Raw genomic sequence first — 27735 nt, forward strand, 5'->3', positions numbered from 1 at the left:
CGCATGCGCAGTTCGTCGCACCTTTCAAAATAAAATAAACATTATTAATTGGACTACATTATATTTTTATCAACCAGAAGAACTTTTTCATGTTGTGTCGTATTATAAATCATTCAATTATATAACTGTTAGGGTAACGCATAGATTTTGTGGAATGGTCTTGACGAAACGATTAAACAAAGTATGAATATAATGCAATCTTTGAAAAGTACAGAAATGAGGAAGGAGAATGTAAATCTCACAGATGTTAATGACGCCTGTTCATTTTGTTCTTTTTTTGTTTTGGTTTTGTTCTGTTTTAGTATTTTTTTGTATTGTCCGTTTAGTTTATTTTATTGGATTTTGCATTTGTTAATGGTGAAGAATGGAGGTAAGACTTGATAAGCCTAGGCTTCTTCCTATCCCTTTTCGAAGGAGTCAAATGGGTATTATATTGAAATTGGCTTTTTATTTTTTATACAGATTTTTTTTCCCATTTGTTTATTCATTTTCATCTATTTTTTAATCGTTCGAAATAAAGAAAGAAAGAATAAATAATTGTAAATAATAATAAAAAATGTGCCTATAGGCTACAGTTATTGTTTATTTAGTGTTTAAAACCAGTTCTGACTTAATGGAATATTTTCTGTAGGCTATCAGAAAACTCTATTTTTTTAACGCATCTGAAACATAGCAAGGTTGCAAGCAGAATATTAAATAGCGTAATGTTAATATAGCCTAATGCAAAATTGTATTCATTTATGATAGGCCTAACTAGCCTATTGAATAAAAATGTCAACAAGTTTTAGGCCTATAGGCTACGTCTCATCCCATCCGCTGGCACAGTTGATACTAAACGACATTAGTGGATTTATCCCATCAGTTTTCCATTTGATCACATAGGCCCTAACAGCAGTGAGGAGGAGGGATGTCTCGGGATCTGCTCAGGATTGGTGTGACAGAGGTTGGAGAGGCGGGTTTTGTGCTATTCTGGAAATCCTTTACGTTGCGCATCTGTATCGGCAAAACACAGATCTGTGTTGTGTGGGCTCCCACAATATGTTAGCCGAATCCGGTGATTTTTCCACACACGCCAGAATTGATCCACCCGGTTCTCGTTCAGCCCATTAAAGGTAAGATTTAAATGTGTCTGCAGCTGTGGTTTGGTTGCATGCAGTTCGCCGGCTGGTGTCTGCAGACAAAAGAGAAGAGAGCGGACATGGGTGGGATTTAAATGGGAGGGGATCAGCTGTGCGAAGAATGGGATGCATTGTCGATTAATCAGTCTTCTTATTAAATCATTCACTCTTTTAGATAATCACAATAGTCCACGAAATATGTGTTAGGGTTATGTTTCTCCCTTTCTGTATTTAAGGGATCTAGGCTGAGATCGCAGCGTTTCCACTAAGAGGCTCTCGGTGCTCTGTCATGCAAAGGAGAGACATCCCCCTCTTTTGATCAGATCTTTCACGCTTTGTTTTTCAGCTATCCAAAGCAATTAGGTCTCTGTCTGCTCAAACGCCTAATACCATTGGATCAATGATGATACCAATGAGATTTGACATATTTGAACAGCCATCATTACAGCAAAAGCGACTTTGCAGAATCTAGGCCAGGATCACTGTTCATAGAGGATTACATTATTTTTGACTGAAAAAGCAAACCTGCTCTTAAAATACTTTCTTCTCTTCGTTTCTGTGTGTTTGTATCACTTTGTGTTTAACAGGAAATCATCCTCAGTTGTAAAACACAATGGGGGGACATCCATCAACAACCCTTTAAGTATAGCCTGTAAGAGTCATCAAGTTTACTAGAGCAGGATAGAGCATGGCATTTGTAGGGGAGTCTCAGACTGAAGGAGAGGGCAGCCCCCAGATGATCTCCTTAAGGTCAGACATATCAGGGAACCATGTGGATGATGGAGAATCAGGTCCCTCCATAAGGAGGAAGAGGAGGAAGAAGAAAGACCCACGTCCAGAGTCCATTATTGTCTACCGCTCTGAGATGGAGAGGGGATCTGGAGAGGAGCAAGGTGGTGAGGAGGGGGAAGAGAGGAGAGCGGAGGAAGGAGCCAAATTCCTCTGCACACCTACAGGCGATGGTGAGAAGCCAGTGTTTATTACTGATGGAATCGATTTCATGTTTAGGACATATGCAGTCACACATTTACCTCTATTATCAAGACAGAAAGTTTTTTTTAATCAAGACCAGTCCTTTCATCATGCTATCCAGTCAATTTGATGGCCAGTGTGCAGTATTCATATTAGAACTTCTTCAATATTTTAGCATGTAACTATTAGCTATTTTATGTATATGCTTATCAATACCCCCTTGTTCTCTTGTTGGATTAAAAAATGTACTAGAATTGAATTCAAGGAAACTTGGTAAAGAAAAATCTGTGTTACTTTCATTAGTATGGGACCATGTAAATGATAAAAATAGCATCACATTACAATATCACTGGATAATAGACCATAAAAGTCATTTGAAGTCAACCCTTGCAAGGGGACACATAAGGAAGGGACATTCATCTTTATTTGTCATCAAGGTAACTGTAATGTTGTTATTTCATCTTGTTAGATGGAGGCTGGAGCCTTCCTCCAGACAGCCGCTACGTCACCCTGACAGGCACAATAACCAGAGGAAAGAAGAAAGGCCAGCTGGTGGACATCCACCTCACATTGACAGAGAAGGAAATCAGGGATCTGGCCAAGTCGAGGGAACGTCTTGATGCAGAGTGTGAGGCAGGTGAAGGCTATAAACGCTCCTGTGGCTTAGGCGTGTGTCAGGGACCCCACGTTGTGCTGTGGAGCATCTCCTGCGCCCCTCTGGTTTTCCTCCTCTCCTTCATCACCTCCTTCTACTACGGCACCCTCACCTGGTACAACGTCTTCCTAGTGTACAATGAGGAGCGGACATTCTGGCACAAGATTACCATATGCCCCTTCCTCATCATCTTCTACCCCATGCTCATCATGCCCATGGCTCTGTCTCTGGCTCTGTACTCGGCAGTGGTGCAGGTGTCCTGGGCTGCCAGTGAATGGTGGCAGGTTGTGAGAGACCTGGAGAAAGGTTTCTGTGGCTGGGCCTGTGGGAAGCTGGGACTGGAGGACTGCTCGCCCTATAGCATAGTGGAGCTGCTTGACTCTGATACGGTCTCTGGAACTCTGCAGAGCAAAGCCCCCAGTGAACTCGCTCAGACATCATCAGTGTGAAGCGGGGGAAGCGCAGGCACTTGTTTATGTAAGCACTGATTTATAGTGGCTTGAAAAGCATGTGCCAGAAAGTTCAAGTTTTACACAGGAAAATATCCAAAAACTGTTTTACTTTCTGTAACTTATCAAACACTGCCTGAATGGTCCTTATATGCTGGACTTTTACTTTGAATTTTGTAAGGCATTATCGTATCCAGATATCTTTAAATTATTCATTGGAGCATGGGAACAGAAATGTTGTAATTTTTTTTATTTGTATGTGTTATGGTTGTTGGAGTTACCTTCTGTAACTGACTCACACTCACATAACCTTTTTTGATATGCAGGCCTTGGTGCTATCTGTACTAGAGTTTAGAGAAACATTGAGTAGACACTGATACACACATTGTGTAAAAACAAGTTTGACATTATCTGTAAATAGGTGTAATTTATTGTATGTGATCACTGTACTGTGCACTGACATCAAAAACAGAACCCATGTCAGAATCAAAGCTGTCTTATTTGTGAAGTCATTATTATCACTCACTGAAGTCGTGTTTGGAGTGAGGCAGGATTTTCAACAGGAAAAAATAGAAAACTGCCTTCTGGGCCGCTTATGAAGGATTACTGTGTGCTAAAATTTGACATCAGGTTCTGTGTCTGCATCTGAATAAGGCTGGCAACAAACAAATCCAATGAAAATGCCAAAAACAAACAATGTGTTACTTCATGCCTCATGAAACTGTGACTTATTTGTTTCATCTTTAGCTGCAAACTTCAAGCTTATTGCTTCCTTAGGAAGACATACATCTTTCAAAACAGGGTCACAGATATAAAGTGCATTGTGGTGCTAAAACACCTTAGCCCTGCAGATCTAAGCATTTCGAAGTGACTCAAAATGGGTTGAGATTGATGGGTTATTTATCACTTTGAAATCAAAATAAATCTCTATGGCTGAAGATGAAAAAGGTATTTAAGGCTCTAGAGAGGAAATTCTTATTAGAAGGATTAATGGTTATGTTGGTCTTTTTCTGGGTTTTGTCAACAATAAGAATAATATAGAACCAGCCATATCCATTAGCATCTGATGATAGTGTGCTTACATGGTGCATATTTGTAAAACTTGTTGGGTTTCATAATGAGTGCTTGGGCTTTAAGGCTTTAAGGATATAATGAAACAGTGATGTGTGGTCTGTTGTGTTCTCTGAACTTGATAGTCATGTACATAATGCAGAGAGAGAGGAAGAAGGATCTATAGTGGGTCATAGGTCATCATTGCCCTCGGGCCCAGTCACAAGATCATAGCCATGAATTCATCATAGACATAGGACAAAACTGACATACCAGATATTTCTTTGGTGGACATGTGATGTTTCTGTCACGTTTATGTTTGTTGCACCATCAACACTGATGTTCTTATCTTACTCTCTCTTACTCTCTACTTGTGTTTTGTTTACACTTTTGGTTCATACACAATTAAATGAAGTTATTTGTAATGTTCAACCTGCAATTCCTGTTACAGTCAACAGACATACTTTCAATGTTGATTTAATTTATTTTAAGTATTTAATATAAGCAGAATGATGAATCATGTTGTTAGGTGTTTTGTACTCCGGCGCTTCTGAACAGCTGTAGTAAATGAGGTTGGTTTAAATGGAGCAGATGGTTGAATAATTTGGTTATTGAAATGTTTATCTGACCACTATGTAAAATAAATATGTTTTATTTTTAATACTGAGAAAGACATGCGTCATAGGATGTTGACTGCGTCTGTTTTCAACATAACATGTTTGAAGCCGCAGGATGTAAAGCAAATAATTACACAGATGGGGAAACAATTGTTTTCATGGCATTGAAATTATGTCACAAAAGATTATGTGCTACTCTTGAGATATTGATAGAAAACAAACCATCATCTTGTAAAAGAAAATTCAACCACTGGTAACTGGTGTTATCTTTGTTCTTGGTAAGCATAAATCCCCCTGCATGGTGCACACAGCAGCACCATGCAGGGGGATTGGGTGTTGTGAGACCTGATTATTGGCACTCTGGTGCTACATTTGGTTGCCTTTTGCCCCAAAGCCAAGTAGTGCTCTAGAAAAACAACAACACAATAGATCTACTTATCAACTTATGCTTGCCTTTATTGTCTAATTTGATAAAACTTTACAGTCTAATGATAAAACACAGAACACAATATGTGTCAAAACCACTCAAATGACCCAGAGCCACGGCTTCAAATGAAAATGACAGCTAATTAATTCATTTATTTTTGGTGTAAGTTGGATCATTTTCTCTACAAATGCTTTGACCGAAAGATAGACACGACTTTTTAATGTCTTATACGCGGAAATGGAGTGGAGGGTTGGTGCTATGGGTTAACTTTAAGAAGCCTTTATTTATTTAAGCCTTTTTTAAAGCATGACTTCATTCTTTGTACAGAGTCTATTTGAAGCGCAAGAGGGCGTTTGACCTACATCTTATTAATGTATTCATTCTTTGCACAGACTCATCTCCAGCTCTGGAAAAACCCCTACGGAAACTGTCACCGCTTTATAGAGGTCCAGTAATGGCTCGTTGAACAGGGTTATAGTAATTTATGGCGAACAACCAACACCATCGACCCGTTGAATCTCTGTAAGATTTATTGCAGGAACGTAATCACCGTAAAAAGGAACCTCCGTTTTGTTTCTTCCGCTCTCGGTTTCTGCCCGGAGCCATAACACAGTCACACGCGGTTTTGGAAAGAGGGAAAAAGAAGATGGCAGGTTCTAAAGTAAGTAACTTTCTCTTGGATTTTTAATGAATTTACCTCCCTAACAGCTCTAACCTGTGTGGTGTTTTAATGTCTGCTTGATAACGTTATAAACACATTGTTTGTGTCTTCATTGGTTCTACATTTGACGTGGGCGACATGTTGGGACATGTTTAGACTGAAGCGTCCTGACCACGCCCCCTCCACCCTGTCCCATTCAAAATGTATTGTGTACTGCGTTTCACTATGTGTGAACAAATAGTTGCCCAAAATCAAGCCTGCCTTTGCACAATAAAATTTATTTCCTGTCTGGGCTCATTCAGGCTGTGTTATGAACAGAAAATGTTTTACCTGAGATGTTGTAATTTTGTATTTACTGAAGTCAGCTTCTGTGCTGTGCATGGATGTGGGATTCTCCATGTCCAACTCTGCCCCGGGTGAAGAGCCTCCCTTTGAACTTGCCAAAAAAGTCATTCAGAAGTTTGTCCAGCGCCAGGTAAAGATATACTGTCATACTTCGCCCCTTCCAAAAACTACAAAACAACAAAGATCTACTTTATGGATCTCTGTCAGACGTCTTTGACACAAATGGAAAATGTCTTTTGACAGGTTTTTGCAGAGACAAAGGATGAACTGGCTTTAGTTCTGTTTGGCACGGACTCCACAAATAACCCACTGGATAAGGATGGTCAGTACCAGAACATCTCAGTGCATCGTCACCTCATGATGCCTGATTTTGACCTTCTGGAGGAAATACAGAATCAGGTCCATCCACAGGGCTCGCAGGCTGATTGTATCCTTTTTCTCCATGACTTTGCAGCTCTATGAAGTATTGAAGTTCACATTCATAAGAATCTAATTAGAATTTAAAATTAGCAGTGGAAGAATCTTTACTCACAATACAAATGTTTCTTATCAGGGGAAACATTTTGTAACTTTATATGACAACTGAATCAGATCCACCTTCTGAGGCTCGACGATATATATTGTATTGATATGTAAGATTTACATTTATATACTTTTTATCTGGTTGATCAGTTTCTAATCAAGAATTCTATCATATAGTGAATAAAAAATAGAAGTTATGGTACATGTGCTTACCATGCAAAATGAAAACCAAATAGATATATTCAAGCACAACTGTGATAGGCTGAATTAAGGGGATTATAAATGGCCCTATATAAACTGTGCATCACAAGTGAAACTATTTTATTATTATATTATTATGGTATTTTTATCTTTGATTAATTTTAACCCAGTATGTTTGCTGTGCTATCACTTTAAGCTAATTGAAAAGTTAACAGTTTAGTCTAACTTGGCCAAAAGCCTAAAACATTCAGGTCATATTAACATCAAATAGATGATAAGGATGATCAAAATAAATACTAAAAATCTAATATACATCTTTGATAATAAAAAGATCAGTTTTAGGTTGGTTAAATCATTGTTGATTTAATAGTTTGAGAGCTAAAACCTTAAACCTGTTCTTTTCCACAACTTGAGAATGTGTTAGCATCTTAACTCTTTATCAGGGCTGGATGCTCTCGTCGTGAGCATGGATCTCCTTCAGAGAGAAACCAAGTACGTTCTGATTTCAAACAGAATTCCTACTCATCAGAGAAAAAAAAAAAATTTGTCCACTCTTTTCGATGTTTATTTTTCTAACATTTCTGTCCTAACACGGATGTATCCCTGTTTTTTTCATATTTTTTTTATTCAGAGACAAAAAGTTTGATCGTCTCATCATTGCCCTCCTGACTGACCTCAACACTCAGGCCAGCTCTGAGCACCTTGACGTTATCATTGAGAACCTGAAACAAGCTAACATCACCCTGCAGTTTTTGTAAGTTTCTGACACATAAAACAAAGTGTCCTTTTTAAATCTAATAGAATCCATCCAAACTGCACAGGCTGTCATGTACTGCATTTGAAAATATTTTGTAGTCTTTTATCGATGACTTTAACATTCACATCTGTCTGTGATGCTTTTAATGTGCTTTGAATGATATTCATAGAAGTAAAGAGGCGTGGCCCAGTGAATAAGGAGATAAAACACCACTGTGTATAACTTAAGTATAAGGTGTAATGTTATGTTATCTTGCTAATGATTGGTAATTAGTGAATAATTTATTTAAAGGTCCAAAGTGCATTTGAGACGTTTTTCATACAAGCTTATTTACAAACCCATGTACAGTTTCCCTCATCTCCTAATACTTTTTATATAAGACAAGTACTTTAATCAATCCAACAACAATGACTTTGGTCTCTTGTAAAGTCTATTATACAAACTTTTATGGTATTAACTGAAACCTAATCTTACTCCTTTTCAGTCTGCCATTCGCTGCAGAGGAAGATGAAGAAGGTGGAGGAGATGGAGACAGGAGAGGCCCTGGTCATCACGGCACAGGCAAAGGACTGACCAGTGAACAGAAAGATGGTCTGGACATGATGAAACACATCGTGCTTACCCTGGATGAGGAGGACGGCCTGGAGGAAATTTACACCTTCAGGTTGGAGGGCTCCTACAGATATCCATCATGTGTCACATCCTTCTTTTTTATGTACTTCATTTTTCTAAACAAACGTAAAAACAACAACACACAGATATAACAAACAGTTGGTCATCCACACAACCTAGATATCTCTACTGATGGAAATACACTTCAACATCAATTCATATGATAGTGGCTTAGTTATCACCTCTCAATGTAAAAAAAAAAAAAAAAACACAATCCATTTGTCCCAATACTGCAGGAAGTTCCCGGCCCTAAGATTCTGCTTTTTTCACATGTTTTTCTCTCTGAAAATGTTTTCTTAATTCTCTAACTGCATGCTACATTATGAAATTTATTTTCATTCCTTGTGCTTTATTCCCGCTGTAGGAATGCAATTGAACAGCTCTGCATGTTCAAGCGTATAGAGAGGAGACCCATGGCCTGGCCCTGTCAGCTCACCATTGGCAGCGCTCTGTCTATCCGTATCGTTGGATACAAAGCAGTAAGTTTACTGGACATTACACATCTGATGCTTTGGTTTAAAGAAGAATATAACATCTGGTTACTCATAACATCCTATTTTCTTTGTGTTATTTGAACCCGGTTGTATTGTACAGTAGTGTTGTATGTTTAGCTCATTCTCTTACTACATGTAAAATAAGTTCTTCAGATACATTTCACTTTACTATGTTTCATATGGTTATTCTTTTCTTTAATGTTTATTTGTATAGGGACAAGTATGAAGTAGACTGTTGGCACTCACTGCAGCATTTATTGCCTAATTTGCGATGCCAGTCCCCATAACTCAACAAAAAAAACACAATAATGATAATAATAATACATTTATTTATATAGCAACTTTAAAAACAATTGTTTACAAAGTGCTGTCACAGACAAATCAAATACAGCAACACAACAACAGAACAGAGATCAATAGAGGGGCCAAACAGAGAGGGCAAAAATAATATAAATGCAAATAACAGAAATAAGATAAAATACAACAGGCAGGTATGAAGAAGAGGCAGTTCAATACAATGAAGGAAAATTAGTTTAAAATCAACCAGGAGAGAGCAAAATTAAAATAAAAATTGAAGGAGAGTGGGACGACATCACATCACAGGCTGTAAGCAAAGAATGAAGATGAAAAGAAACGAGAGAAGGTTAAATGAATAAAGCAGCAGAGGGCTGAAGAGTTAAACGCTAAAAGGAGTTGGAATTTAAAAAGGACTAAGAGCAGTAAAATGAATACAGGAAGGGATACATTACATTTAAAGGCTAAAACAATACCAAAGAAGTAAAAACACAGGTGGCAACGATCAATAACAGTCACATAAAGTTTGCCAGGAAAGCTGAAGGTTTTCTTTTCCAGGTGACCGAAGAGAAACTTAAGAAATCGTGGACGACGGTGGACGCTCAAAGCAACAAGAGAGACGACGTGAAGAGAGAGACCGTCTACTGTCTGGATGACGACAATGAGACAGAGGTGCAGAAGGACGATACCATCCAAGGTGAGAAGGTTTTTTTTTTTTCTTTTCAAGTCATTGTCTGATGTTGACGTGTTTCTAAACAACAGTCTAAAAGATGGCGACTCTCCTTTTTCTTTTTTGTCTGCAGGTTTTCGTTATGGAAGTGATATCGTTCCCTTCGCCAAAGTAGATCAAGACCAGATGAAATACAAGCATGATGGAAAGTGCTTTGCTGTCCTCGGCTTCACCAAACAGAGCCAGGTATTGTCCTTTTTTTATCACACATGTGGCAAGTAATGCACAGGCGGGACAAGCGCCGTCAGCAAACCCGTGGCACTGTGTGAACAGAGTTTGTGGAAATTGGGGGTAAAGTTTGGTGTTTTTTGTCTTTACTTCCTGCAGGTGCATCGCCATCAGTTCATGGGGAGTCAAGTCATCAAGATGTTTCCTGGCAAAGATGACGAGGTAAGAAAAGAAAAAAAAAATGGCTAAAATGCCAGAGACTTAAAGCTGTTTACTGACTAGTTTTTGTTTCCACTGTTGTTTACGAGCAGCATGCTGCAGTCGCACTATCCGCTCTAATCCGAGCACTGGATGAACTGGACATGGTGGCCATTGTACGTTACGCCTACGACCGTCGCAGCAACCCTCAAGTAGGAGCAGCCTTCCCATGCATCACCAAAGACTACGAGGTGAGATCACGTCTAAGTCTAATCGCTGAATCCTCCGGCAAACAGCACAGAGTTCATGGTCCGTCTCTCTGCCTCAACAGTGTCTGATGTATGTTCAGCTGCCCTTCACCGAAGACCTCAGACAGTTTACATTTCCATCTCTTGAGAACAACAAAAAGCTCACTCCATCAGGTACCGTTTGTGCACATCAGGCATATTCATGTGATATTCTTTGTTGATGCAAACTGTCTCAAACTCGCACACTTGTGTTGAACTGATTGTAGACTTTCATTATAACATGATTATAACAGCTGCACTTTACATTTTTAAAGCTGCAGGTGTACACATGACACTGCTGCTTTGTGCAAAAAAGGAATGGCTCAAGTAGTTTTCACATTGTTTCTCCAGGAGCACACACACATGGCTATGGCTGTTTTGTTACTTACTGCTTCTGCAGGTTTGAATTGTTAGAACATCTTATAGGCATTGTTTTTAAGTAAATGGACATCATGTGCTATGTGGTTTATCTAGACACTCAGCTGTCGATAGTAGACTCTCTCATTGACTCCATGATGTTGACTGAGGAGGAAGATGAAGAAAAAAAGGACTTGTTCGAGGTCCAGAACATTCCCAACCCTGCCTTCCAGAGGCACTTCCAGGTACTGCAGTCCAGCTTGTGTGTGAAAGTTCAAAAAGCTCTATTACTCATGTCTTCTAAGCCGAGGTAGGTGGCCCAAGTTTTGTAGTAGATGTGGTTGTCACTTTCAGCTTAATAAAATAACATTAAGACAAAAAAAACATGCATGTGTCTGACTAGAGCTTCACCAGCTGGAGTCTGTTTTTCTTCCTTTCAACTCCCCACACCAAACCTTTTCTTTCAGTGTCTGCACCATCGGGCCGTGAACCCAGGGACCCCTCTTCCCCCAATGGAGCCGTGGCTGAAGGCTGCTCTTGAGCGCCCTGATATCATCAGTGAACAGTGCCGGGCTTCACTGGAGGAGATGAAAAAGAAGTTTCCCCTTGTTGAGGTGGAGAAGAAAAAGAAGCTGAAGACGAGTGCTCAGATTTTTGGCAAAGAGTGAGTTTGATTTGTATTAAAGTTTGGGCCGGGTTAAAGCTGTTACTGTAAGTAGAGACACTTTTCTGTGTTCGATAGTTTATAAAAGCATTTGGAATTCCACTAAATATACTTAAGTACTATACATTTTAATCTTACCGTACTTTTAGGAAAATGTTTCTGTGTGTGTGGAGGTTTTTGCTGAGTTTTAAGATGGTTTAAATAATTCTAGCTGACCTTCTTTGTTATGTATAGTTCTGAGGAGCCAGATACCAAGAAGGCCAAAGGAGATGACGAAGAGGAGGAGTTTAACTTGGCTGACATCGCTGAAGGCTCTGTTACTTCGGTGAGAAGGGAGCTGCATGGGCAGAATAATCCTAGAGGGATAAAGACTTGATTAAAAACTACTAGTTTTATATAAAGCACTCCACCACTTGTTTAAACACTTTAAAAATTCACATTTCACCTAATTCCTTGCTAATTTGAAACCCTTTTACCAGGTGGGCAGCGTTGATCCAGCCCGAGATTTCCGTTCTCTGATTAAGCAGAAGAGTCTTCCGTTCGGAGAGGGTGAGGTCCAGTTTTTTTTCTGTCTTGTTTTTCCGGCTGATCTGATAAATAGTTTTTTTTTTTTTTGGTGGTATTCTAAACCCTCATGACTCATGTACAGCCCTTGTAATTGTATTTATCTCTTTGTTTGGATGTGTTGACCCCTGCGTCCTTCCCAGCCTGTCAGCAACTGACTCACAGGATAGAGCAGTTGCTAAGCAACAAGAACACACACTACTTCATGAAAAGCATCACCTGTATCCAGGCTTTTAGGGAGCAGTCGGTTAAGGTAAACATTCACTATCTTCAGTTTTGGGAGTGCACGATGATGCGGGGGTTTCTGTTTTAGGAGTCTCTGGAATAATTTAGAGACATGGGGACGTAAAGTTTTGGCTTCGCTGCGGAGATTATGACTCAGCTTGAGATAACAGTGTCTTGGACAGAGGCCAGTTCTTATGAGTTTCTGTGCCTGTATGTAGTTGTTGGCTGTTAGAGACTCATAAATGCATTTTTGAATGTTTTTATACCTTTCAGCTGGAGAATGCAGATCTGTACAACAGCTACCTTCAATCCCTGAAAAGAAGCATCCCAAACAGAGGGCTGGAGGTCTTCTGGGACCTGCTTGTTCAAGGTGCGATAAGCCTCTTTACTCAGGGCTCCAGGATTCCTTTCAAATCACTCCTCCCTCGAGAGGAGGTGAAGTTTCCACATAGTTTTTCAAGTCCAAAAATATGTAAACAATAGAAAACAGGAATCTGATTGGTGCCTGAGTCCTAATCCCTTTTAAGGAGCTTAATGTTTGCAGACTTGACTCTTGCTATTTGATTGACAGATGCCATAACTCTGATCAGCAAGGACGAGGTTGAAGGAAGCACGGTATCCAAAAACGAAGCTAATCAGGTGACTTGATAAAATCTTCCCCTTTTGAAGCTGTCTAGGAAAGATTTGAAAGATTGACATTTTTTAAACTACCATGAAACAGATCTCTTACTGCAGTAATTAAATGTCCTCAGTTTCTGGTTTCTGAGGAGAAGAAAGAGGAGGCAGCTGCACCACCGGCTGAAGATACAGGAGACTTGGATGACCTGGCAAGTGTTTCTATTCATATTTTCAGGGTTTAATGAAGTTTCTCCCAAACTTATGAGAATGCATTTCCTGTCTGATTTGCTTCACTCTTTGTGCTTATTGATGGGCTTGGCTCATAGAGGCATGTGATAGACTCCCGAGTCTAAACGTCTCTTCTTATATTCTCTTCCTGTGCAGCTGGACATGATGTAAGACGGGAGGCAATGGGAGAGTTTGCAGTGGACACGCAAAAGAAATGAGAAGAATGCAATCATTCAGCCAGGCCAGTCCAAAGCCAATCAGCCGTCCATTGTTCTGCTTCCCACGTAGAGACCCCTGATACTTTGTAACTACATTTAACTGCGCAGAGGAAAGCTAGACTCAACTAATGTTTACACCAGAGTCTTTACAAAAAAGTATCATAAGAACTGTATGTTTGGGGCTTTGTAGGCGTTTAATTTTAAATGTCACATTTCTTTATTTTTTTATTAATGTCATGTCTTAATACAAGAAGTCATTTAAATCTTATGATGGATGTGCACTTTTCTGACTTGAAAGGCAAACAGCGCTTCAGTGTCCCAACAAATTTATTAAAATCAGTAAAGCTCAATGGTTGATTAAACATGTTGGACGTGTCCTGTTGTATATGAAAATACTGAGGATGAATACAGTTTTCCTGATAAGTGCAGTAAAGCAGTGCAGTGGATTAATTAGCAGATTGTACAGTGTAGCACCAGTATGATGTTTGCATCCATGCTTTGATTAACATACCCACCGGATGAAACGCTCAAACAAACTGGACCGGGTTAGACGTGAGAAGTCTTTGACCATAAAGATGGCGTCTTTGTCGCCCATAGCCAGCTTCGCTAGGACTTGATGGTCAACATCACTTCCTGTGGCCATCACCGTGGAGACAACCTGTGCCCCACGCATGGCACTGACCGCCTCCTCCAGGTTCTTGCTGTCCGTGATGCCATCTGTGATGAAAATGAATGAAACCTCCGCGTTCCGTCTGGTCTGCCGAGTCGTTCCTTTACTCAGGATGTTGTCGATGGCGTGTAAGATGGCGGGCCCCACGCTTGAGGAGGAATCCAAATAAGGCAGGCGGGCTATGCCTGCTGCAATGAGAGCGGGGTCATGAGTGAGTTGGAAGGCTACATGGTTCTCGTTCTCCTTGCCAAACTCGGTGAGTGCCAAGCGAGCTCGCATACGGTCCGTCTTGTTTTGTGCCATTACAAGCCGGTCTGCCACCTCCATCACAAATTCGCGGACGTACCGGAAGTTCTCAAACCCGAGGCGTTCTGAGCCATCAAGCAGAAATACCAAATCCACCGGCCTCTGGACGCATGGAGCAACATCAGGTTCTGTGAAAGAAACAAATGATTGGCTGAGCTGCGATCAATTATAGCAATCTAGGTATGAAAAAACACCTACCATTCTTACAGGGAAGATCAGGACACTTAATCTCCGGATCTAAACGGGAATTCAAAAGAACATCGGTGAGATTTAAGTTCAGAAGAACCATGTTTATCACTGATGTGTGTGTGCAGGCTTACCAGGACACAGCACTGTCTCCATCTTTTCTATGAAGTCCTCAGCCACCAGGTCGATGTAGCGGTTCATCTGAGCAACACGTTCCTTTCTGTCACACGCTATCGACCCCAGGATCTCATCATCCTGCTGTCTTTGAAACATGTCGCCAACCCCGATGGCGTTCACCACCACCCGGTCGTCGTTGCAAAGGTATTTGAGCAGATCTTCATCGTCGTGGGGGTCAAAGCGACCGTCTGTGATCACCACCACGGACACTTTCGCCTGGGCTCTCTTGCTGTCCCTGATGAGGTGATCATAAGCGAACTTCAGAGCTGAGGGCGTGAAGGTGCCTCCAGCAATCCACTGGAGATTCTTCACAGCCGCTTTGAAGGCAGACATGGAGTTTATCGTTGGGTCATCGAGACGGATGGCTTCAAAAGTCCCGTTGTGACTGAATTGGACAACTCCGACTCTTGTACCTAGAAGAGGCAAACAGGTCAGGTCGTGCATTTCAAAAATATAAATCAGGTTGTAAGGATAGGCTCTAAGACCAGAACCAATCATGCTAGTCCTGCTCTCAGTACTCTCTTAAAAATACTGTAGGTCACAGATTGATATTTTTACTTTTATAAAGCAAATACTTCTTAAACAGATGTGCATTTGTTGAGGACTATTTTAAGTTACTTAAACATACACAAGTGGTGCTTCATATGAAGTTGACTAAAAACAAAGTGAATCAATGGAAAGAAGGTTGAAGCTAATACTGCACTGGGTCAAAACAATTTGAAGAATCAGGTTCTCTTCAAGAAACAGGGGGACACAAGTAGCTTCTAAATAAATGACTGTCTTGATTAGAAAGTTCATTGTGAAGAAAGGCAGTCTAATCTGAAAGTCTGAGGCACTCATTTAATGATAGGCTAAAGTGAGTCAATGTTTCTTTTTGTGAATGATCATTTTATCCAAAGAAATCTTGCCTGCATAACATATGTTTTTAGTTTAAATCTGGTGTATTGATGCTCACATCACTCTGAAAGTAAATCATCATTAGTTACAGTTACTTACTCATTCAGACTATTTACTGGTAAAAACATTTAAAGGCTGAAAATACACAACGTGGACAATCTGCTGTCACTGCAGTCACAGGTTTAAGGAAGAGTGCGCTGCCATGTGGTCCAGTCCAAATGTTTTTTGGCGGTGACTCTATTCTGTATTTAGAGCTGGATTATGTGATTCACTCATTGGAAATTGTTCATCCTTATGGCAGCCTCTACTTCTTGTCATTGGAAACTGTGTCTGCTAAAGCGTTTGTAGGTACTGTACATCTGTGTTGTGGTTTGTTTTTGTTCGACTGTACCGGTAACAGAGTCAGGGTCACTGGCCATAGACCCCATCCTGTTGATGGTGTTGATAACAAAGTTCTTCTCCAAGGTGAAGTTTGTCAGCCCAACACTTTCTGAGCTATCGATCACAAATACAATGTCCAGAGGTCCACAGCGCTTCTCACAGTCTGAGAAAAGAAAAAGTAAAGGATCAGTATGTAGAAGAGACTAGATATTAAATCTGTTTTTGTGCAATATGTGCTTACCGCAACAACCGCACGTCTCCCTGATATAAGTCATGACATCACAGTCCTGCAGTGACAGGATGCAGATTAGACGTAATACAAACAAGGACATATAAAGAACAGTGACCTTTAAACTGCAATGTTTTTTAAAATATTACTCACAGTGAGGCCAGGATCCCCCTCTGGACCTGGGCCTCCCTTCACACACACACACACATACAAGGAGAAACCAGTTAGAGCTTAAATTTGCATGCATGGTCAAACAATTATTTGAGTGGTTTCGCTGTTGCTTACATCAGGTCCAGGGTCGCCTCTGGGTCCCCTGTGTCCTGGCTCACCTGGCTGACCTGGTTCCCCCTGTGCAACAAAAAAAAGAAAATTCAGGAGAAATGACTCATCTCTGAATAATATTACTCTTCTTTGGAAGTCCTATCGTTAGGAAGTCCCAGAGGAATTCTGAATGGTTTCTTCTTATTGTGTGTGTTCTTGAGAAGTTGTCGTATTTTTGTTATGGATGACTCAACAAAGTAGTTTAAACTGTAATCGAACAGATGAATCAAGTTCAGATGAGAGTACGTATATCTTATCAAACATGCTTTCTATAGGGTTATTTCACTCAAATTAAAAATGATACATTAGCATTGAAATCTGTTACAATGCAGTGCACATCTTTATAGTTTTCATCAGCTGATAGTCTGTAATGTTTGGAGTTGAACTGCAATCCTATCTCAATGAGACTTATTCTGTAGAGGATTAAGCTCTAAACTTAAACACCTGCTTCCAGAAGCAATGGCCTGATGCTGAAGAAAAATCCACAGAACTGCTCATGAAGAGTTTTCTTTGGATGCTTTTGGAAAGAGATGTTACTCGTGAGCTTTCTGAGCTTGTCAAAAGCAATTACTTAATGCTGCAGGCACCGAGCTCCAGTCAGTTTAAGTGCAGTGGAGGGGAAAAAATCTCAGACATGGAAAAGAAAAACCTGTCTAATAGAATGAAAACTATTTGGAAACTTGTGTGATGAATCTTACAGGTTGTCCTAGAGATCCTTTATCTCCAGGTTGTCCTTTGGCACCACAGTCACCTCTGCCCCCCCTCGGTCCTGCTCTTCCTGGATTGCCTCTGTCTCCCTGAAAAATTTCAGGTTTCAGAATTCAGTAGACTTTAAAACAAACATGAATTTCATGAGGTCAATGGGATAACCTTACAGCGGCTCCTCTCGCTCCAGGATAGCTAAATCCTTGTCTTCCTCTGTCACCCTTTAGAAGGAAAAAAAATAATCAATATCCAAATATATATATATATATAGCGTTATTTTACATTTTAAAGTGACAGAAAGGTTTGGCACACCTTTGGTCCTGGGACTCCAGAGTCTCCCCTTGGTCCAGGGTCTCCAGGATCTCCCACAGTGCCCTTGAACCACAGAAGACACTGTAAATGCTCTGTAATTTACATAAATAATTTTCTTAACAATCCACTTAAAACACAGCTGTGACAATGAGCACTTAATGTCGCTGATTATGATGTTATAAAGTACACACAATTTCTCCTGGGCCCCCTGTTTCTCCTGAATGACCCCTCGGTCCAGGCAGTCCTTGGTCTCCCTATAAGAGATTGAATGAAACATCACCGACATACTCAAACTTACTAAGGCAGATAAAAATCTAGCCAAGCATAGTTCTGATACACTTTTAAAAAGTGTGCATTTGTAAAAGAGGGAACAATGTTTTTGTTTGTTTTGGCAGGACATTCGCAACATGAAGACAAAACTTGCGTTATTATATTTCCTTGGAAAAACGGCTGAGTTTTTGTTTGTTTTTTTGCCAAAATCTGCTCACTGCTTGACCCCCTCACCTTTGCACCCTTGAGTCCGTCCTCACCAGACCGACCTCTGCCTCCATGTGATCCTCGTTCTCCCTGGAAAAATAGATGAAAGTGTCAGAATCTGCACCGCACCATTAATCACAAATAGATTTATACAAACACCAACAGGAAACAAAGAGTTATCTAAAGGATTTTCCTCAGAATCATTTAAAGGAATGTTCCATAGCAACTCAGAGTGTAATTATACTGGGCAAGGAAGTGTTTACAATCTTTCTCTGTCAGAACAAAAACCCCAGAGAGGGGTTTGAAACCCATGAGGCTGGTCTCTTTCAGGTTGTTAGGAATCCAGTCTGCTTTGTTGGTGTTTCTTTCTCAACAACATATTTGTCTCTTTTAGATATCAAATGCCAAATCTCTTTCCCATATGTTCCTCTGAGCATGTTTCTTTAAGAAACAACATTTAGTCATGTTTCAGATGAAGGTCTGTAGTATTGTGTTCAACAACTTTTCCAGTGTTTTTAACATGAAACTGCTCTCAATGCTACAAACCTGCTACAGTAGCAAACTAAAATACAAGATGGTATGCAACCGCCAACTACTAACATTTGCTTTCCTTTCCTTGGACTTGTCTGTCTTTTCAAATTCCTAAACCCCGGCAGCAGAATATTTCCGGTTCAAAGGTGGCCAGCCAAGATTTGTGCGAGCGATTGATTGTTTGTCCAAATGTGAAATGTGGTCACAATCTCCCCATGTCTTCCTGTGTTCAATGACACCAGGTGTGTTTTATGCAGTACTGTATGATTCTACAATTCTACAATTCATTTAGCAGACGCTTTTATCCAAAGCGAGTAAGTACAACACAAGCAAGGATCTAGAAAAAAGGGAACAATGTCAGTAAGAGCAAACGATCAGCTTTGAGTCCGATTGGACACACAGGTGTCATCATCATCAATATGGAGACCATCATCATTAAGTTAGTAGGTATTCATGAAAGAGCTGGGTCTTTAGCTTTTTCTTAAAGGTGCAGAGGGACTCTGCAGATCGAATGGAGTATGATGTCAGGATGCAAAGCTGAGCAGTGCTTAGGGATGTTGGCTCACAGCAAGAAGGTTCCTGGTTGGAATCCCCATCAGACAGGGCCTTTCTGTGTGGAGTTTGCATGTTTTCCCCGAGCATGTGTGGGTTCCCTCCGGGTACTCTGGCTCCCTTCCACAGTCTAAAGACATGCTTGTTAGGTTAATTAGTGACTCTGGATGTGAGTATGACTGGTTGTTTTGTCTCTATATGTCAGTCCTGTGATTGACTGGCAGCCGGTCCAGGATGTACCTGGCCTGTGGCTCAATGATAGTTGGGGTCAGCTCCAGCCCCCTGCAACCCCAAGTGAAATAAGCAGGATATATAATGGATGGATGGAGGATGTCACAATGAAGTTGACCACTTCGGTAATCTGAATTCTTCATAATTTGTTTTCTATAAAACAAGTGCATGGAATTTTGATTCAGCAAATGATGAGCAAAAATGTGTTTTAAGAGGTCATTATGATCTTCATCATAATGGTCTTCATCATAATGATCTTCATCATAATGGTCTTCATCATTATGATCTTCATCATAATGGTCTTCATCATAATGATCTTCATCATAATGGTCTTCATCATTATGATCTTCATCATAATGGTCTTCATCATAATGGTCTTCATCATTATGATCTTCATCATAATGGTCTTCATCATAATGGTCTTCATCATTATGATCTTCATCATTGACCACCAAATTGATAATCTGTAAATCCTTTAGCCCAAATGGAATTCAAGTTTTAGAGAAAGTGGTGGAAGTATGGATCATCAGAAGATGTTGTTAATATTATTATGACCATGGCTGTTGCTTGTGTGGGGACAGTATACAAACTCAAATTATTAATGAGTACTTGATGAATTTAACATACAACTTTCTCTGAGAGCTGAACTTACCCTCTCTCCTTTTATCCCGTCAGGACCTTGGGCTCCCTTCTTTCCTTCGTTTCCTCTCCTTCCCTGTTAATATTAATTTCATACTTATTACATTTGACAGCAAATTCTCCAAATTATTATTTCATTTTCTTAAAAAACAGCTTTATATACCGTTTCGCCATTTGGTCCAATAGTTCCAGGAATCCCCTACAAAAAGTAATAGTTTAATTTCAGGGTCAGTGTAGAAATATTAACTTACAGTAGTACACTACAGAGATAATTATAATGAAATAATATTTCACAGTACCACATTTCCCTTTTTTCCCGGTGGCCCTGGATTTCCAGGATTTCCTCTTTCACCCTGAGGAACAGAGATGTGTTATTTTGTTTTTTTCACTGAAGAATCATGTTCATCTTTCTGATGAGTTTTCTGTCATGTTTTCTACCTTTGGTCCTATGTCCCCCCTAGCACCAGGCGGACCTGACTTTCCAGGGAAACCTGCATCACCCTGAACAAATAAAAAACAAACATACATGACTGATGACATCACTAATGAACATTTAAACATCTACAAGTGTACAGGACACAACAAATAATACAAGGTTTTTCCTATCTCATCAGGAACCAGACCTGTGGGAAACAAGATGAAAAGAACGTAACCACATTTCATCAGAATGTACATCTATTAGTACACCGGACAAAAGTGTTGCAGTTAAACACCGACAAACATGCCATTATCTATGAGTCATCTCCTTAGCCCTTGCATGACTAATTGCAGTTTTTTTTTTTTTTTACTGTTTATTCGGAGAGATTATCCAAACTGTTTAGACTACTTCAGATGCTATGGCATGCCTTGCAAGAAGGCAAGTATTTTATCTTTGCTATGCTAAGGGGTCTAGCTTTTTTGGCTAAAATATATTAGCATAGCAAGGACTTGTGGATCCAGGGAGCTAACATCATAACATTTCCGATGTGGTGGTATTAAACTTACTCCAATTTGTCTGGAGGCTTCCTGTTCGAAGGTTTAAAAGATCCTTAGAGAGAGTTTGTGCTTAGACTTTAGTTTGGTATACATTTCAGCTTGGACCTGATGGATTAGGCAAAAGATATTTTCCAAAACCAGCTGGAACTGCTTGTTTGTGTGCTGTTAAGTACAAGTAAACATACAGATGGAGACTAATCAGGCCTTCTCCCTCCACCGTTGAGCCAATTCTTCACACAAACATCCATGGTCACCAGAGGATACATGAATCTAATAAGCGTCTACTGTGAATGGTAAAATTTCTGATTTGCCAGTTGCGCATAGCAACGGTCTTCTATCCCTCAATAGCACATCATTGTTCAGAAGAAAGAACCGTCAATATGAAAAGTGGGCGGCTGCTAGGGACACAGCTCTAATCACAGACTTTCGAGAGTTAACTGTAATCATATCAATCCACGGAAATAAGTCCAGTTAATTTTGACGTCTTGTCTGTTTAGGATGTGAAACGAAAACAGTTGTGAAAAGAGGGAAAAAATGTTATGACAGAGAAATCTACCCATCTATAAATAGATAGTTGGCCAAAAAAGTAAGCGTGGAACCGAAAGGGTATGGGACCCAGAAGTGTCTGAAAGACTCATGAAAGGAAAAGAAAATGTCAAAAGACTGGACGCAGCTCTACCTGTAGATTCTAACAAACTGTTTGTAAAGCTATGAAATATATTTAAATAAAAGATTATAATTTCCTGATCAATATTTTGGGTCAAGTCATTGAATCCTGAAGTCATGTAATAAGTGGGATAATGTACAGTATATCGAGCACGACAAAATCCCACACACATACACAGACTTTGTGTGGGGTCCTGCTCCCTCTCTGTGTTCCATTCCACTAAAACAACCTGCTCTCTATACATTATCCAAGACATGACTTTGATGACTGTCTAACTTTTTCTGAAACACTACCAGCTAGTTTAACATTAGGGTTTAAATGAAATGTTAAAACAACTTTAAATGGATTTCTGTGAATACTGTCAGAAATACGCTTCTGACATTAATTTCCCCCTGGAGGTAAGGAGGGAGAGAAATGTGTTGAGTTTTTAATACAGACCTTCTGTCCGTTGTCCCCAGGAGGCCCAGTGTCACCAACATCTCCAGGGAAACCATCTGGTCCCTTTTAGAGACAAAAACAAAAACGATTATACGGTTCAGTAAACCAGTATACTAATAGTTTCAGCTATAAAGCTGATAGATTAGAAGATATAAATGTGTTACTTAATCCAATAAATATTTAAAAAAAAAAGAGATGTCTATACCAAAATTGGAACTATAAATGATTAATTAGTTAAACTTTCTCACCTTAGCCAAACATTTCCACATTAAACATTTGGAGATTATAGCTATTTTGCATTATGGTCCTCATCTCTTATACATATTTTTTTTTATAAAAAACAACTACACATACCTTGTCACCTGGATCACCTTTGCAACCAGGAGCTCCAATACGGCCCATATGACCCTAAAGATGATGATTTCATGTCAGTGTACTGAACATATCACAGTCATGGTAAACTGGTCTTTTTGTCCTTGTCCAATGAAGACTCACCTTTCTACCATTAGTTCCATTCATGCCAGGTACTCCTACCACTCCCTGAAAGTGTGGACATTAGTACACAGACAGAAAGTTAACATCAGTATGCAAACAGGAACAAAATAAGATGAATTATGAAAAGAAAAATAAATTACCTTTGCTCCATCTGCTCCTATTTCACCCTGTTAAAGAACAACAGAGCCATTAGTCCCAAAAGCATTTTATTCAATTGGACAGCTGGGGGATTGGAAGATATTTAAAGTTGTATCCCTCACCTTGTCACCTTTCAAACCAATCATACCCTGTATGGCAACAAGAAGGACATTTATTAGAGAGAGGCATTTGAGTCAAAAATGACAATTCTTGTATGTCGCAAACACAATCAGTGGGCTTCAGCAAACCTTGGGACCGGGTTGTCCGATTGGACCTTCAATGCCAGAATCCCCCTGCAATGTCAGATTTGTTTTAGCATTAAAATGAAAAGTGTACAGAATTTAAGGAGTAATAATACTGCTTATATCATCATACCTGATTCCCCCTTTGACCTTTTGGCCCCGTTTGTCCTCTGCCTCCTTTTAGACCCTAAAAAAATAGAAGAAATATCGACATGTAAACAAGACAATCTTCTGTAAAAGTTGAAGTAGACAGTGACAAGAAATGTTTTTGTTGTTGTTGTCAGTACTCACTTTTGGACCTTGAGACCCTTGTGGTCCAGGGATCCCAGGATTTTCAAAGCATTTAGGCTTGTAACACTACAAGAATATAATGTTAAATGTAAATAAGAGATTTAATTTAAATATTAGTATACTTAATGACATACAAAAATGGTTGTATAGTCTTTCTTACTTTTAAATAGGCTTGATATTTCTGCAGAGAAAACAAAGCAAAAGTCTGTGAAAAGAGCTTTACAGTGGCATGTAGTCAAAATCTGAATTTAAGTATGAAATACAAGACAAGACAGGAAAAAAGATTTTAGATCACCATGGTTTTTATGATACGATCAATGGATTCGATCATTATCCTCGATTTTCCTTCGACAATATCCACAGCTATGATGTCATCATTGAACACTTCAACCGGAGAGCTGGCTATCTCCCTCATCCCTACTTTATCGATAATCTTGGACGCCGCCACTGAGAAAGTATGGATTCCTTCTTCTCGAGCCTTGTCTGCCATCGCCTTTATCCCCCCACATGGATTTCCTGTCACATGCCCGTCCGTGATGACCACTGAGAAGAGGACGTCGTTGGTCCCTGAGCTGTACTGGGTGAACTGTTTGATCATATTTCTGATGGCACAGTCGGTGTAGGTGCCTTTGCCCTGGTAATCGACCCCGGCGAGGTTCCTGATGAAGTTCTCTTTATTTGTGAACTGGCTGAAGACCCACTGATCCTGGGAGAAGTTCTGGCCTCCTACTGACCACGTGATCCTGATCTGGCCCTTGTACTCCTCATCAGCCAACTTCTGGGCAAAGATCTTGGTGAACTCCTTGAGTTTTTTCACCAGCGCCCCTGGTGGGGACTCCTGTAAGGCAATGGTCTCTGAGGTGTCGATGGTGAAAAACACTTTTACCGGACAGTCCATGATACGAGCTAGAGGAGACGACATGGACAAAAAGGTCAACAACTTTACTACTCTGCTGTGTTTCACTCGTGCTGTACTTCTGTATAATTCAGAGGTACTTTGCAGTAGAGTACTATTGTTATTCTTCAACGTCAGGTGGAAGTATTCTAGTTTTAAAGTGTTAGTTTCAGGGCACAGATGGCCTAGCGGTTAGGTTGCGTCCCGTGCAAGGGAGCTATAGTCCTCCATGTGGGCAGCCCGGGATTGAGTCTGACCTGTGGCTCCTTTCCCGCATGTCATTCCCCATCCTCTCTACCCAGTTTCCTACTCTATCCACTGTCCTATCGAATAAAGGCAAAAAGCCCCCAAAAATAAATCTTTTAAGCGTTGCATATTGAGAATTATACATGCAAACTGTTGTAACATTTTCACTTTGGTACTCTGAAACATCTTGTTTACAATCATTCATGCTATAAAGTTAGTATTATCGTCTGACAATAACTCTCTGAAACTCACTCAGACAACCTGTAGGTGGGAGAGGCGGCTGAGTCGGTCCTGGGCTGTCACTTCGTCCAGGGAATGGCCGGGGTCCACGAGGTGTCAGACCTTGAAGGGTTACTGCTTGGAGCATGCATAGAAAGATGAACCCTGAAATCATCGCCATTCTATCCTGCAAAAACAAACAAACAACACAACAAGAGGTGAGTGAGATCATTTTTTTGAAGGCTTACTTTTTACTCCAACACTGCTTTTTAATGCAGGAAGTAGCTGTCACACAAAGTGAGTCTTCACAGCAGGCATCTCCGCAGAGCTCAGGAATGTTTATCTGTGTTTTAAACAATGTCAGTGAATAACCAGACTGTGTGGGGAAAGAGGAGAATATTTAAGATGTAGCTGGAAAAGACGTTAGAGATGTTACATGTCTCGTTTAGTGACACTAAAATCCACAGCAGGGCTTTCTGAAATATTTAATGTCAAGAGTGATTAAACATAATAAAGACATCAGAGGACCATGTTAGGGTTTGTGCGATGAAATCCCCTCCAAAGATGAATTACTATTTGGTGCTAAGTGATTAAACAAAAATGTGCTATAGATAGGGAAAACTTTTTCTAAAAGAATAAAGCCCCATAATGCAACATCAATGACTAACAAAATAAAATAAAGCCTAAAGATCCTGCTCAGAAACATAAAGAAGATAATAAAATAGATAAGGCAAAAGAATACAATAGTAGACATGTGTGCTGTCTTAGAGTGTAAGTTCAGTTTGTTTAGTGTTTACTTTAATCTTCTTTATCCCATAATTTAAACCTATTATTTTTACTCAACTGCCTTTGTTCAAAAACATGTAAAGTTACCAACTTCACTTTACAAATTAATAATTTACATTTTTTACTATAAAAATGCATTGCTATACAACAGGCAAAAGTCCATTACCTACAACATTATAACGTGGCATATATAGGGTATAAAATTGATTCGTTGTGGTCCAGTTCTTCAATAACATCATACAACTCTGAAGATGGCCATTCTGTGTGAAAAGTAGGTTAAATTTTACTGCTAAGAAATTTGTACTTTTAATACAGCTAACATTTTGAGGGAACAAGGTGCAAAAATAACTTTCCAAATTTAACAATTTCTCTCCAAAAACAAATTTGACCAGTAAAGTGCAGAAAAAACCTGAAGACTCATTTGAGAAACGTATCCTGTCAGAAAGTATTTTGCCGACCAGATAAACAGCATTTTTAAGCTATTTTCTAATGCAGGAAAACTTTCTAGAGTTCAAATCGAAAGTGACTCACCTCGACGACTGCACGTAGACAGTAAAAACCCAAACAGCGACTTGAGGCTGTCAGGAAACTCAGGAGATAATCATCTCAATCGGGAAGTTGCCATATCAACAGAGAGAGTCGGGGTCAGTTTCTGGACGAGGAGCCGCCCGTTTTATACAGCACTGACGCACGAGCGCCTCCGGGGCGCACGCGCAGCGACTCACGCGCAGGCCTACTGTCACTTTCATTTGGAAGTAAATTCAAATAACTTTATTTATCCGTTAGGAACTTCATTTGTGTAAAAGAGCATCAGTGCTAGACACAAAAAAACAACAGCAGAAACACACACATACAAGTGGCTCTATTAAAATCATGATAAATACGTCCTAAATAATTGTTATAAGCTGTTAAAAGAGTTGTCTTAAAAATAAATAAGAAATAGATCATTTCAGTCAACAGACTGTCTGCAGGAGTCAAACGAGATGTCGCAGTCACAAAACCACAGACATTATTCCAGAAAATAGAGTAGTTTTAATTAAACAGAACGCGCTGCAGTAGTCTATTTATCTGCTCGATTTGGCAGAATAAATGTGAGTGTCAGTGACTTATTCTCTCAAAGCTCAGTGTTACAAACACTTGGACTCCACTGCTGCATATCCTTACATGGAGAGAGCTGCACACACTCACAGACCATTAAGCGTGAGAGATGTCATATAGGAATTTGACTGCAGCAACTCTCCAAAAATGACCAAATGTCTAATATAAATGATGTCCACTGTCACCAAATATGTCTTCTTCTATATGAAATGTTTAATTAATCTCACATTTTCCAGGATGTTTCAAACCACTTTTCATTTAATTGAAATCAAACTCAATCAAATGCTATTGAAAATACAACAATTTACTGGACTTTAGAGGCGGCAATATGGGCACATATATGGAAGAGGATTAGGGTCACTGAAAATAAATAATGTTGTTTCTCATAACAAAGAAATATGTTTTCTCATAATTCTGACTTTTCTTCTGACGGAGCCAGAATTCTGAGAAAAAATTATTCTGATTTTTTTTTCTCAGAATCCTAAAAGAAAAGGCAGAACCAAAATATTTGTTTTCAGTGGCCTTAATCCTCTTCTGTACTATACAAACAAAGTGTAATTTTTTCATGGTTATTTAGCCTACCTAAGTGAAGTTTTTAGTGAAATGATTCAGTCAATGCATCTTAACTGCTTTTACAGTAAAGATTAAGACTGTATGTATAAAAAATAAAAAAGAACTCTCAAAGTATGGTACTTGATCAAAAACAACATAACCATAGCAAGCTGAAAGAGTAAAATGTCACTAACACATTGATACATCATCAGTAACATTTATTTAAATACCTCTTTACTATACTTTATGATATGATGGTTGCAGAACAGTAACTTAATTATTGATTTACTTAAAGATGCCCAGAGCAGTATAAACACTGTTCCTGTTTAAATCCAGTGTTACTCACACTGAAACGTTGGGTATATCCTTGACATGTAACAACCCTACATTGTTAACATGTAAACTTTCTGGCAGTGTTCTTCTTCACATCCTTGACCCGTTCTACATACACAAAGCTAGAACGCCAAAACTTTCAAAAGAATCTTTAAGTCAAAGTTCAGCTATCTTCAATCTGGGATTCAAGAGGAGGCTTGCTAAATATCCTGTAAGATATGGATGCTTTAATTTAAACCTTTATGTAATTACACA

General features: G+C 39.6%; 3 protein-coding genes across 4 annotated transcripts; 2 read left to right on the top strand and 1 right to left on the bottom strand.

Moving 5' to 3' along the window:
- The first annotated feature begins 955 nt into the window (after positions 1–955).
- On the top strand, positions 956–4915 carry tmem169b (transmembrane protein 169b). Its single transcript, XM_061054292.1, has 3 exons — positions 956–1112; positions 1706–2080; positions 2560–4915. Exons 2-3 carry the CDS (start codon positions 1807–1809, stop codon positions 3192–3194), a joined length of 909 nt encoding a protein of 302 aa, XP_060910275.1. The 5' UTR covers positions 956–1112; positions 1706–1806; the 3' UTR covers positions 3195–4915.
- Positions 4916–5678: 763 nt separating this feature from the next.
- On the top strand, positions 5679–13857 carry xrcc5 (X-ray repair complementing defective repair in Chinese hamster cells 5). The gene is made up of 21 exons (XM_061054284.1): positions 5679–5949; positions 6311–6424; positions 6538–6721; positions 7461–7509; positions 7649–7771; positions 8259–8438; positions 8811–8925; positions 9793–9931; positions 10038–10150; positions 10292–10354; positions 10444–10581; positions 10662–10752; positions 11092–11219; positions 11442–11638; positions 11873–11963; positions 12118–12187; positions 12346–12455; positions 12701–12797; positions 12999–13066; positions 13180–13254; positions 13430–13857. Exons 1-21 carry the CDS (start codon positions 5935–5937, stop codon positions 13442–13444), a joined length of 2175 nt encoding a protein of 724 aa, XP_060910267.1. The 5' UTR covers positions 5679–5934; the 3' UTR covers positions 13445–13857.
- On the bottom strand, positions 13801–26160 carry LOC132987303 (collagen alpha-2(VI) chain-like). Of its 2 annotated transcripts, none has more exons than XM_061054283.1 (28): positions 26029–26160; positions 24754–24898; positions 23647–24257; positions 23512–23532; positions 23352–23417; positions 23194–23247; positions 23067–23111; positions 22941–22967; positions 22821–22847; positions 22681–22725; positions 22540–22593; positions 22186–22248; positions 20544–20606; positions 20405–20458; positions 20269–20304; positions 20119–20181; positions 18180–18242; positions 17867–17929; positions 17676–17738; positions 17534–17584; positions 17357–17455; positions 16623–16685; positions 16491–16526; positions 16350–16395; positions 16119–16271; positions 14788–15243; positions 14666–14704; positions 13801–14595 (listed from the first exon to the last, which is right to left on the bottom strand). In XM_061054283.1, the coding sequence occupies exons 2-28, from the start codon at positions 24890–24892 to the stop codon at positions 13994–13996; spliced, it is 3102 nt and encodes a 1033-aa protein (XP_060910266.1). In that variant the 5' UTR covers positions 24893–24898; positions 26029–26160; the 3' UTR covers positions 13801–13993. The 2 variants fall into 2 exon arrangements, with proteins under 2 accessions (XP_060910266.1, XP_060910265.1); XM_061054282.1 differs by having other exon boundaries at positions 24745–24898.
- Positions 26161–27735: the final 1575 nt, after the last annotated feature.

The sequence above is a fragment of the Labrus mixtus genome, chromosome 13 (assembly GCF_963584025.1).
Source record: "Labrus mixtus chromosome 13, fLabMix1.1, whole genome shotgun sequence".
NCBI lineage: Eukaryota > Metazoa > Chordata > Actinopteri > Labriformes > Labridae > Labrus > Labrus mixtus.

What these genes read in the sequence shown, in the direction of transcription:
- xrcc5 (XM_061054284.1), top strand. An exon ending in GTATCGTTGGATACAAAGCA is followed by an intron (nt 8,926 to 9,792) that starts GTAAGTTTACTG and finishes TTTCTTTTCCAG; the next exon opens with GTGACCGAAGAGAAACTTAA. An exon ending in GCTTCACCAAACAGAGCCAG is followed by an intron (nt 10,151 to 10,291) that starts GTATTGTCCTTT and finishes TACTTCCTGCAG; the next exon opens with GTGCATCGCCATCAGTTCAT.
- LOC132987303 (XM_061054282.1), bottom strand. Translation starts at nt 24,892, where the DNA reads ATGGCGATGATTTCAGGGTTCATCTTTCTATGCATGCTCCAAGCAGTA. An exon ending in AAGGGTCTCAAGGTCCAAAA is followed by an intron (nt 23,248 to 23,351) that starts GTGAGTACTGAC and finishes CTATTTTTTTAG; the next exon opens with GGTCTAAAAGGAGGCAGAGG. An exon ending in CTGGAGTCCCAGGACCAAAG is followed by an intron (nt 17,585 to 17,675) that starts GTGTGCCAAACC and finishes TTCCTTCTAAAG; the next exon opens with GGTGACAGAGGAAGACAAGG.
- tmem169b (XM_061054292.1), top strand. Translation starts at nt 1,807, where the DNA reads ATGGCATTTGTAGGGGAGTCTCAGACTGAAGGAGAGGGCAGCCCCCAG. An exon ending in CTGCACACCTACAGGCGATG is followed by an intron (nt 2,081 to 2,559) that starts GTGAGAAGCCAG and finishes TCATCTTGTTAG; the next exon opens with ATGGAGGCTGGAGCCTTCCT.